The sequence below is a fragment of the Anolis sagrei genome, chromosome 4 (genome assembly GCF_037176765.1).
Source record: "Anolis sagrei isolate rAnoSag1 chromosome 4, rAnoSag1.mat, whole genome shotgun sequence".
NCBI lineage: Eukaryota > Metazoa > Chordata > Lepidosauria > Squamata > Dactyloidae > Anolis > Anolis sagrei.
Genome location: NC_090024.1, coordinates 206,604,072 through 206,616,964, shown reverse-complemented (window position 1 = coordinate 206,616,964; position 12,893 = coordinate 206,604,072). Strand labels below are relative to the sequence as shown.

Below are 12,893 nucleotides of genomic sequence, written 5' to 3'. Positions count from 1 at the left end.
GTTCGCACAGGCAGATAATCTGGGATAAAAAGAAAACCTGGGATCAGATACTGGAATAAAGGGCCTGTCTGGACGGGCCCTAAGTTATCCGAGGCCCCTTCCACACAGCTGAATAAAATCCCACACTATCTGCTTTGAACTGCGATACATGACAGTGTGGACTCAGATATTCAAAACAGACATTGAGCGTTATTCTGCCTTGATATTCTGGGTTATATAGCTGTGTGGAAGGGCCCTAGGACTCTTAAGCAAGGGGCAAAAAATACAGCATTCACAAACCTATTTTTATAAGACAGCAACACTGTGTTACATTACATTTGTCTTGGGGCCCTTCCACACAGCTCTATATCCCAGAATATCAAAGCAGAAAATCCCACGTTATCTGAGTGTGGACTCAGATAACCCAGTTCAAAGCAGATATTGTGGGATTTTCTGCCTTGATATTCTGGGATATAGGGCTGTGTGGAAGGGCCCTAAGTCTCTATTTGCTTTTAATGACTGCAATGTAATATTAATATGGTCAGTTTATGGTATAGTATGGGTATAGAATCATACAGTTGAAAGAGACCCCAAGGAACATCCAGCCCAAGCCCCTGGCATTGACTGTTTAGAAATACAGCCATTTAACCCAGAATATCGGAGCCCCCGGTGGCGCAGTAGATTAAACCCCTGTGCCGGCAGGACTGAAGACCGACAGGTTGCAGGTTCGAATCCGAGGAGTGGCGGATGAGCTCCCTCTATTAGCTCCAGCTCCTCATGCGGGGACATGAGAGAAGCCTCCCACAAGGATGATAAAAACATCAAAATCATCCGGGCGTCCCCTGGGCAACGTCCTTGCAGACGGCCAATTTTCTCACACCAGAAGCGACTTGCAGTTTCTCAAGTCACTCCTGACACGACAAAAAAACAAACAAACAAACAAAAACCCAGAATATCAAGGCAGAAAATCCCACAATATCTGCTTCGAACTGGGGGCCCTTCCACACAGCCCTATATCTCAGAATATCAAGGTATAATATCCCACATTATCTGCTTTGAACTGGGTTATCTGAGTCCACGCTCAGATAACGTGGAATATTCTGCCTTGATATTCTGGGATAAAGGGCTGTGTGGAAGCCCCCCCAGTCCACACTGCCATATATCCCAGTTCAAAGCAGATAATGTGGCATGTCATTCAGCTGTGTGGAAGGGACCTTCGGCATCCAAAGAAAAGGGTCAGGCAAGGAAAGGTTAACACAAAAAAGCTTAAGTGCAAACACAAAAAAAGCTTACAGAAGCTGCAAGTACAAACAATTTTCAACGTTTTGAAAACATCTGTCCCATATTCACTGTCCCAAACACAGAGTTGGAAGAGACCCCCCAAGGGCCACTGAAGCCAACCCCATTCCGCCATGCAGAAAGACACAATCAAAGCACCCCGGACAGATGGCCATCCAGCCCCTGGGTTGCTGTAAGTTTTCCGGACTGTATGGCCATGTTCCAGAAGCATTCCCTCCTGACATTTCACCTGCATCTATGGAAGACATCCTCAGAGGTTGTGAGGTCCTTACTTAAAAACCTCCAGAGAGGAGATTCCATCATGCTCGGAGGCAGTCACATATTCCAGTGCTGAACAACTCTTGGACAGGAAGTTCTATATTCCTAATATATAAGTGGATTGGTATGGTTTTGGTTAGGCTTATTGTGAACAGAAACTCTCAAGCAACCAGAAATTACACGCATGGGACACCTATCAATTCCCATAGCTGCTGGTTAACTGAGGGCCCTTCCACACAGCCCTATATCCCAGACTATCAAGGCAGAAAATCCTACAGTTTTGGAGTGTGGACTTAGATAACCCAATCCAAAGCAGGTATTGTGAGATTTCCTGCCTTGATACCCTGGGATATAGGGCTGTGTGGAAGGGCCCTGAGTCCACACTCTGATAATGTGGGGTTTCTTGCCTTGATATCCTGGGATATTGGGCTGTGTGGAAGGGCCCTGAGAATTTTTTATACTCCTTCTTGGTTTTCTAGAATCATAGAGTTGGAAGAGACCTCATGGGCCATCCAGTCCAACTCACTGCCAAGAAGCAGGAATATTGCATTCAAAGCACCCCTGACAGATGGCCATCCAGCCTCTGTTTAAAAGCTTCCAAAGAAGGAGCTTCCACCACACTCCGGGGCAAAGAGTTCCACTGCTGAACGGCTCTCACTGTCAGGAAGTTCAGATGGAATCTCCTTTCTTGTAGTTTGAAGCCATTGTTCCACGTCCTAGTCTCTAGGGCAGCAGAAAACAAGCTCCCTGTGACTTCCTCTCATATATTTATGCATGACCCTCATCATTTCTCCTCTCAGCCTTCTTTTCTTCAGGCTAAACATGCCCAGCTCTTTAAGCCGCTCCTCATAGGGCTTGTTCTCCAGACCCTTGATCATTTGAGTCACCCTCCTATGGACACATTCCAGCCTGTCAACATCTCCCTACATTGTGGTGCCCAGAATTGGACACCAAAAAGGGGCTGGTGAGCATGTAGATCAGGCATGGGCAAACTTTGGCCTTCCAAGTGTTTTGGACTCCAACTCCCACCATTCCTAACAGCCTCAGGACCCTTCCTTTTCCCCCTCAGCCGCTTAAGCGGCTGAGGGGGAAAAGGAAGGGACCTGAGGCTGTTAGGAATGGTGGGAGTTGGAGTCCAAAACACCTGGAGGGAGGGCCCAAGTTTGCCCATGCCTGGACCAACAAAACAAAACAAAGCCATTGCGCCCGTTTCTGTGAGATGGGAGGGCATCTTTTCCCGATCCCAACGTTTCCCACTGAACCCCCAACCCGTTTCCTCCTCGCCCCCATGCACCCAAATAAATCGAAGGGGCGGCCTGGCTAAGCGAACCAAGGAAAGGCAAAGGGGCGCCTGTCGCCATGCCAGGAGAGAGGGGAAGGCAGCCCCTCCCTGCCCGCACAAACAAGAGAAGGAGGCTCCATCCTCCCCTTCCCTTTCTCAGTCTCTCTCTGGGGGAGGAATGTCTGGGAGGGAGAGGGGAGGGGGACCCCAAAGGAGACCCCAAAGGAGACCCCAAAGGAGACCCACCCCAGCGCAGCTCCCTCCCTGCCCATCCATCCATGCATCCTTGTATGTACTATCTATCCATCTGGGCATCCCTACCGGGCCGACGCTGCTGTCCCCGGAGGCGCAGAGCAGGGCGCTGAGGAGGGGCAGCAGGAGGCGGCGGGGGCAGCAGCACCCCCAGGCCGGGGCCCCGCGGCATCCCCGCTGCCTCCGCGCCATGGCGGGGCCCATCCCTGCACCTGCTCAGGAGGCAGGCAGAGCAGGGCCCGGGCGAGCGCGCATGCGCCCAGGCGGCGGCGGCGGCGGCAGCGGCCAAAGAGGTGGTGGGGTTGGCACTCACTGTCGCGAGGCCCTTCCAGCCCAGCCAAAGGAGAAAGAGGGCGCGAGGGGCGCGCGGGCATTGGGCCTCGCCTCGCGCTCCCTGCCTGCCCGCCTGCCTGCCTCGCGCCTCTCTGGACCACTGTTGCAACCCAGGCAGGCTCTTCTTAAAGATGCACTTGCAGGCATGGGCAAACTTCGGCCTTCCCTCCAGGTGTTTTGGAATTCAACTCCCCAAATTTTTGGCAGCTTCAGGCCCCGCTTATGCAGCTAAGGGGGGAAAGGAAGGTGCCTGAGGTTGTTATGAATTTATTTATTTATTTATTAGGTTCTTGTGGGTTTTTCGGGCTATATGGTCATGTTCTAGAGGCATTTATCCTGACGTTTCGCCTGCATCTATGGCAAGCATCCTCAGAGGTGCCATAGATGCAGGCGAAACGTCAGGAGAAATGCCTCTAGAACATGGCCATATAGCCCGAAAAAACCCACAAGAACCGAGTGATTCCAGCCATGAAAGCCTTCGACAATACATATTTATTTATTTATTTACTAGCTGTACCCGCCACGCGTTGCTGTGGCCAACCTTCCCTCCTTCTTTCTCGCCTTTCTTTCTCTCCTTCCTTCCCTTTTTTTCTTTCTTTCTTTCTCTTCCCTTACTCTTGCCTTCCTCCCCCCCTTTTCCTTTCCTCCCTCTTCCTCCCCTTTCTTCCTTCTCTATCTATTCTTGGACTGCAACTCCCAGCAGTCCTCCTGATCAATCTATCTATCTACCAGGCATGTAGCCAGGGCGGAGGGGGGGGCGGGGCTTTGGGGACTTCAGCCTCCCCTCCCCCGAAATTCTCATGGTGGTCTGCGAAAATGCCTTACTGGTACATTATTTAAACCAGGGGTCTTCAAACTTTTTAAACAGAGGGCCAGGTCACAGTCCCTCAAACTGTTGGAGGGCCGGATTATAATTTGAAAAAAACATGAATGAATCCCAGTGCACAATTTTAACACATATAAATTTATTAATATTTCAATGGGAAGTGTGGGCCTGTTTTTGGCTGATGAGATAGGATTGTTGTTGTTGTTGTGTGCTTTCAAGTCATTACAGACTTAGGTTGACCCTGAGCGAGGGCCAGGTAAATGACCTTGGAGGGCCGCATCTGGCCCCCGGGCCTTAGTTTGAGGACCCCTGATTTAAACTGTTATGTTTATTCATATCATGATCTGATCACCATGCTCAATATATCTCGTATGCATGGGGGTATTGGGGTAACGATACAAAAGGTTTGCTAGGGTAGACCCTCTTTCACTCAGACTCAGCACCACCCCCACCCCCCGAATCAAACTCAGCCCCCCCCCCAAGCAAAATCCTGGCTACGGGCCTACTACCTACCTATCTCTATCTAATCCAGGGGTCCTCAAACTAAGGCTCAAGGGCCAGATACAGCCCTCTAAAGTCATTTACCCAGCCCTCGCTCAGGGTCAACCTGTCTGAAACAACTTGAAGGCATACAACAACAACAACAATCCTATCTCATCAGCCAAAAGCAGGCCCACACTTTCCATTGAAATACAAATAAGTTTACATTTGTTAAAATTGTTCTTCATTTTAATTATTGTATTGTTTTAAAGTGTTTTTTTGCACTACAAGTAAGATATGTGCAGTGTGCATAGGAATACCTTCATGGGTTTTTCCCCCCAAATTATAATCCGGCCCTCCAACAGTTTGAGGGACTGCAACCTGACCCTCTGTTTAAAAGGTTTGAGGACCCTTGATCTAATCTATCTATCTAGAGGATTGCTGGGAGTTGGAGTTCAGGAATAGGAAATTGGAAATATGCAGGGATGGGGATGCTTTCAAAGAAATCCAAGGAGAAGAATGCTTGCAGCTTGGAAGCAGTGCATTTGGATCATCCTCCTTTCCTGAAGGTCCTGGTCTAGGGGATGCTGGGAGCTGTAATCTGGAAGAGAGTGTGGATAATATGCTATTGTGTGTTTTGTTTGCTGGGGGAGTCGTTTTTGTGCATGCATTGCAGCATCTTTTTGCCTTTGGGGCTTTTAAAGTCACTTCTGCTGTGTTTTTCAGTGTTTTTATGAGTAATGGTCACTTGTTGGCCCGATAGGTGTCTTGTGTCCAAATTTGGTGTCAATTCGTCCATTGGTTTTTTAGTTATGTTAATCCCACAAACTAACATTACATTTTTATTTATATAGATTTACCATATTTACATACCACCTTTCTCAGCCCGGAGGCAACTAAGGCCGTTTTTCAATCGGCAAAATTCAATGCCCCCAACAACATAAGATATAATTAAAACATTAACATATAATATAAACCATATAAAAGCAACAGAGACAATAAAAACAATAAAACACAAGTCCTCAACGTCTCATTATTAAAATCATTTTTCAGTCACATCGTCCAATCGTTCCATGGATCTAAATTATCCTGTTACACTGCATCTGCCAATGCTTGCTCAAAATGCCAGGTTTTAACTCTTTTTCAGAATGTTAGGAGGGAGGGGGCTGATCTGATATCCTTAGGGAGGGCGTTCCATAGCCGAGGGGCCACCGCTGAGTAGGCCCTGTCTCTTGTCCCCGCCAGTCGTATCTGCAAAGGAGGTGGGGTCAAGAGTAGAGCATCCCCAGACGATCTTAGAGACCTTGATGCTTCATAGGGAGAGATGTGTTTGGACAGGTAAGCTGAGCCCAGGCCTGTAGCCAGGATTTTGATTTGGGGGGGGGGGGGGCTGAGTTTGGTTTGGGGGGGCTGAGTCTGAGTGAGAGAGGATCTACTCTAGAAACCTTTTGTATCGTTAATCCAATACCTCCATGCATATGGAATATATTGAGCATGGTGATCAGATCATGATATGAATAAACATAACAGTTTAAATAATGTACCAGTAAGGCCTTCTTGCAGACCACCAGGAGAATTTCAAGCCCCCCCCCCCCCCCCCCGCCCGGCTACATGACTCAGCTTTGGCCGGATCCAGGAACTGTGGGATTTGAAGTCCAAAACAAACTGGAAGACCCACGTTTGCTCATGCCCGAGATACACTTTATTAGGCTAATTTATCTTGCCAAGTGTGAAGGTTTAAAGAGAGCTTTCAGCTTTAATAGGTAAACGTAAAGATTTTCCCCTGACATGAAGTCCAGTTGTGTCCGACTCTTGGGATTGGTCCTTTAAAGCTCATGCATGATTTCTTTTTATTGGTTTATAATGTTACATCTAAGCTGCCTTGAGCACTTTTTACAGTAGAAAGGTGAGATACAAAGGTAAAGGTAAAGGTTTCCCCTGACATTAAGTCTAGTCGTGTCCAACTCTGGGGGTTGCTGCTCATCTCCATTTCTAAGCCAAAGAGCTGGTGTTGTCCATAGACACCTCCAAGGTCATGTGGCCAGCATGACTGCAAGGAGCGCCGTTACCTTCCCACCGGAGCAGTACCTATTGATCTACTCACATTTGCATGTTTTTGAGGGCCCAAGTTTGCCCAGGCCTGAGATGCAATTTATTAGGCTATTTTATCTTGCAAAGTTTGAAGGTTTAAGCAGAGCTTTCAGCTTTAATATTTAATATAATATTTATTTACCATATTTATACCTTTCTACAGACATCATACGCAACTCCTGGAATGATTCCATCAGCGCTGCCTCCGGAAAATCCTGCAAATATCTTGGGAAGACAGGCAGACAAATGTCAGCGTCCTGGAAGAAGCAGAGATCGTCAGCATTGAAGTGATGCTCCTACGCCATCAACTCTGCTGGACTGGCCACATTGTCCAAATGCCCGATCACTGTCTCTGAAAGCAGTTACCCTACTCCCAACTCAAGAACAGGAAACATAATGTTCGTGGACAGGAAGATATTGAAAGTTGGGCTTAAAGCATAGACACAGAGGAGTGGGAAGCCCTGACCCTTGAGTGCTCTAACTGGAGGTTAGCTGTGGCCAGCAGTGCTGTGGAATTAAAAGAGGCATGAAAGGGGGAAACATGCCAAGAGGAAGGCTCATCAAGCTAATCCCGACCAGAACTGCCTTCCACCTGGAAATCAATGTCCTCACTGCTGGAGAACATGCAGATTAAGAATAGGACTCTACAGTCACTTACGTATCCACTGTCAAGACACTGCACTTGGAAGGCCATCATACTCAGATGAGGAATCACCTGAGTTACCATATTTATACCACGCCCTTCTCAGTCCTGAAAGGACTCAAGGCTGCTTTACACGTAGGCAACTATTCAATGCCATAAAAACAACATACAATTAAAAATAAACATTTAAATTAAAACCACATTAAAACATTTAAAATATGACATCAACTATTAAAACCACACCATCCACAATTGTAATCCGGGGCCTTTCCAGTGGTCATTGCACATATTACGTATCCATCTAATGCACTACAATTATTCTCCGAAGGCTTAGTTCCAAAGCCATATTTTCACTTAATAATAATAATACTTTATTTATATCCTGCCTTATCTCCCAGGTTTACAACAAGCCGTGGCAAACATTAAATGCTGCACCATACTAAATAAAACTTTATTTATATTCCGCTCTATCTCAGGGCGGATTCCAAACATAAAAGGCAAACATTCAATGTCCGAATACAACAAGACATCCATAGTGACAAAATTTAAACAACCCAACATATAAACACAAATTATAACTTAACAACTAAAATTAAATAAAAAACACAGCCTGTTATAACAGACATAAGACAAAACATCAAACATCGAATGGAAACAATAATTTCCCATTTCCTTGGGGTATGAGCAAACAAAAGAATGAATGAACCAAAGTCACCTGAATCCCAAAACACACCCAACATCCACATCACAATAATAATAAAGACAGTATCAAACATTAAACAAGGACATAACTAAGTTACATTTTCACAGTGAAACATTCATAACAGAATTAAATTGTCCAACCACTGAAATTGTTCTGTTTAAAGTTATAAACTACCTGAGCTAACTACTAAAGTGAGGAAGGTATACTGATTGCAAGTAGTCAAGGGTGCATCTAAACTGCAGAATGAATGCAATTTGACACCACTCTAATTGCCATGGCTCGATGCAATGGAGCAGGCATGGGCAAACTTGAGCCCTCCAGGTGTTTTGGACTTCAACTCCCACCATTCCTAACAGCCCCAGGCCCTTTCCGCTTAAGTGGCTGAGAGGGAAAAGGAGGGACCCTGAGACTGTTAGGAATTCTGGGAGTTATTTTATTTATTTCGTATCATGCCTATGCTAGAGCCATACATGCAATTTAGCTATGTAGGTCCTTTATAAACCTTTTCACATTGGTTTTGTGGAGTTTTCTTCCATCAATTCTTCAGTAGTTTCAAAATTATAAGCAACAAATAAGAAAAGCTATCTTAATTAAACTAATAATAGCTATTACTAAGAATATTCTGTATTTTATAGAACTCACCAGGATCAGAGATCAGGTGAACAAAAGAGAGATTGTTTTGTAATGACTTTCACTAGGTAATAGTACATTTTTATAGAACAGGTTGAGAGTGTTTATCCATACTTAAACTAAGCATGCTTGGTTGTCATTCCCAATATTTTAAAAGTCTCAGCAGTCTTTCATCTTAAAGATGCTAGAACCTATCTGATCTTGGAAGGTAAGCAGAGTCAATCCTGGTACTAACCTCGTACTTGGTTGGGAGACCACCACTTAATATTAGGCACTATAGGTTTCCAGAGGAAGGAATTGGCAGAATAATTTCCGAGGATTAAAAAATTCTAAAATCAGGACAGTAAGTAAAGAACAACATTAAAAAAACAGTGAAATTCCAGACAAGAAACAATCAGGGCCAGCTAATCACCTCCTAACAAAGGATTACCCTGGGCAGGAAGCAGCCAAGCCCTGAAGCTGCAAGGCTAGTCAATGCTAATCAAAGTGATAAATTGCAACATTTACACTTGCCTCCAACAGACAAGAGTTCTTTCTCCCACCCTGAACATTCCACAGATATATAAACCCTACATGGTTTCCAACAAATCTCTGAGGCCATACAGCATGGAAAACTCACAGCAACCTAGTGATTCTGGCCATGAAAGTCTTCGACAACACAACTTCTGAGAATTTCTTGCATTCCAAAAAATCTATAAAATCCATGGGGTCGCCAAAAGTCAACAGGTGACTCAAAAGTACATTTGCAGTCTTTCTCTCAAACCAGATTTTCTTCACCTCATCCAGGCCCTGACAATAGGAACCTAGCCTTTCCTGTACCAGCCTCTGCCTCCTACCGTTTGTAGCTTTTAGGATGATTAATTTTCAAAGACTTGTCCCCTTCTCGGGCCTTTTGTCTGAAACCTGAGGTGCTGAGCTCTGCGGTCTGCATAAAAATTGATCAGAATCTCACAGCATGACTCCTTCTGTTTGTCAAGAGAAACTTCTTCAAAACGGCATTCGGTTCTGATGTGTTTCACCTGATTTATTTAAAAAGCTGTGTGTGCACAAGTAGTTGTAATTTGTTGGGAAAAAAGTATTTTCTGTTTCCTTATGTGTAAATTGACACAAGGGTATTCTATATTCAAAGGTCTATAAACATTCAGATTATCTCTCCCCCCCACTCTATATATAATAGTATAAACAGAATGTGTTTCAATGTAACTTTCTGGCAAACTGTGTACAGTATTGAAAATTCCTTCTGTTGCTTCCAACTGTGTTGAATCCATTTAAAGTGAATGTTTAACATCCTGAACCCTTTAGAGCAGGCATGGGCAAACTTCGGCCCTCCAGGTGTTTTGGACTTCAACTCCCACAATTCCTAACAATGGGTAGGTAATACTGTATGTCTTTATTCGCCAGGAGCACCTGGTGCCATAATGGATTAAACCAGTGTTTCTCAACCTGGGGGTCAGGACCCCTGGGGGGGGGGTCGTGAGGGGGTGCCAGCAGGGTCACCAAAGACCATCAGAAAACACAGTATTTTCTGTTGGTAATGGAGGTTCTGTGTGGGAAGTTTGGCCCAATTCTATCGTTGATGGGCTTCAAGGGGCTCTTTGATTGTTGTTGTTGTTCATTCATTCAGTCGTCTCCGACTCTTCGTGACCTCATGGACCAGCCCACGCCAGAGCTCCCTGTTGGCCGTTACCACCCCCAGCTCCCTCAAGGTCAGTCCAGTCACTTCAAGGATGCCATCCATCCATCTTGCCCTTGGTCGGCCCCTCTTCCTTTTGCCTTCCACTTTCCCCAGCATAATTGTCTTCTCTAGGCTTTGATTGTAGGTGAACTATAAATTCCAGCAACTACAACTCCAAAATGTCAAGGTCTATTTTCCCCAAACTCCACCAGTGTTCACATCTGGGCATTTTGAGTATTTGTGCCAAGTTAGGTCCAGATCCATCATTGTTTGAGTCCACAATGCTCTCTGGATGTAGGTGAACTATACACCCAAACTCAAGGTCAATGCCCACCAAACCCTTCTCATGTTTTCTGTTGGTCATGGGAGTTCTGTGTGCCAACTTTGGTTCAGTTCCATCATTGGTGGAGTTTAGAATGCTAATTGATTGTAGGCTAACTATACATACCAGCAACTACAACTCCCATGAGAGGAGCCTCCCACAAGGATGGTAAAGCAACAAACATCCGGGCATCCCCTGGGCAACATCCTTGCAGACAGCCAGGCCCGTAGCCAAGATTTCGTTTCGGGGGGGGGGGGGGCTGAATTTTTTTCAGGGGGGTTTCGGGGGGGGGGCTGAGTCTGAGTGAAAGAGGGTCTAGCCTAGCAAACCTTTTGTATCATTACCCCAATACCCCCATGCATATGGGATATATTGAGTACGGTGATCAGATCATGATATGAATAAACATAACAGTTTAAGTAATGCACCAGTAAGGCCTTTTCGCGAACCACCATGAGAATTTCGGGGAGGGGGGGGGGCTGAAGCCCCCCGAGCCCCCCCCCCCCCCCGGCTACATGCCTGCAGACAGCCAATTCTCTCACACCCGAAGTGACTTGCAGTTTCTCAAGTTGCTCCTGACCCACACACAAAAAACCCCCACTAATTTAATTTAGATCATACTTTTCTCCCAATGTGGGACCCAAGGCAATTGAGACCATGAACTGAGACAAGATACAATTACAAGGTGCTTTTGCCAGTGTGCTGTAGCAGTTTGAGTGCTGGGCTACGACGGGATGCATGAATTCAATGCTCCACTGGATGACCTTAAGCATGACTCTCGCTGAATCTCAGGGGGAGGCAAAGGCAAGCCTATTCTCCACAAACCTTGTAAAGAAAGCATATAACAGGCTTGCCTGAGGGTTGCAATAAGTCAGAAATGACTTGAAGGTACACAGCAATAATCTAAACAGTCCTAATGATAAACACGTTTTAAACAATTACATATACTACCATATAAACCTGCCAGTATTTTAGAACAGACCTAAATATCCTAAAGGCACCACATATCATCTGATGTTGGAAGCTAAGCAGGGTCAGTTCTGATTAGTAATTGGATGGGGACTGCTAACAAATACCTGGTGCTGTGGGGCATATTTCAGAGGAAGGAACTGGCAAGAGTTTCCTTGTCTAGGAAACTCCTATGGAATTCATGGGTTGCCATACGTCAGCAGAAGATTTGAAGGCATATATACACATTTTAAAACACGAGTAAAATAATTTTAAAACACAACAGAAACAGCAGAGATACATTTTTGGTATACCCACTTTATCACAATGTGCCTGTTGAAGAAGAAAAAAGGACTTTATCTGCTGGAAAGAAGAGAGCCAGCCTTGTATCTCTTGGGAGGGAGTTACACATCCCCTTATTTCACCTAACGTGGTGAGACCAAGAGAAAGCTCTCTCCTGTGGATCTTAAAAATCAGGCAGCTTCAATTAGAGAGAGATAGGTATTCAAACAGTCTGGATATAAGTTGTGTATAACTTCATAAATCATAGTTTGCATCATACTAAAAAATGTACCAATATATATCATTTATTTCCTGTGACCTGAAACTGTATAGCTACTAAGAAAATAAGATCTGTATCTCATTTTCAGGGCAGGCGCTTGACAAATAGGATTGTGGGACTGCCCTCATTCCAGTAGTGATTGTGACAGGACTAGTAACAGGGACTAGCAATCCATTAATATGATTCTGGAATTGCAAAGAGATATACATCGGTGGCCCAGAAAAAAATCGTTGACGGAGTTATACGAGTGGAATGAGTAAGTGGTTAGTATTGTGTTGAATTGCCCCTTTTCTAGACATGTGTGTCTTCTTTGTGAACACTCAGAAGAAATGATTATTCTTGCTGTTATTCTACCAAACATCTGGAAGGATTAATGTTGTTTTTCCAAGGTGTCCAGTGACTATATACAGTATCAGAGCCCTTATGTTAAAATAGAACATATTACACATTTGCTCAGTTTCTGCCACCATTAGATATTATGTTCCAATGGCAATACTCCTTTTTTTAAAAGGCCACAGCGATATTATGTTCTATCATCTGAATATTTTTTAGTTTAGCAAGCTCATAGAACAGGGTTTTTTTTTCGTGTCAGGAGCGACTTGAGACACTG

The 12,893-nt window shown here is 45.0% G+C and overlaps 1 protein-coding gene across 1 annotated transcript in view; it reads right to left on the bottom strand.

The window, feature by feature from the left end:
* The window catches only part of MMP24 (matrix metallopeptidase 24), a 50,175-nt gene extending 46,850 nt beyond the window's left edge, over nt 1-3,325 (bottom strand). The window contains exon 1 of the mRNA XM_060772431.2: nt 3,140-3,325. Coding sequence (XP_060628414.1) covers nt 3,140-3,274 — 135 coding nt within the window. The 5' untranslated portion in view covers nt 3,275-3,325. The remainder of the gene's footprint in view (nt 1-3,139) is intronic.
* Between the last annotated feature and the right edge of the window lie 9,568 nt (nt 3,326-12,893).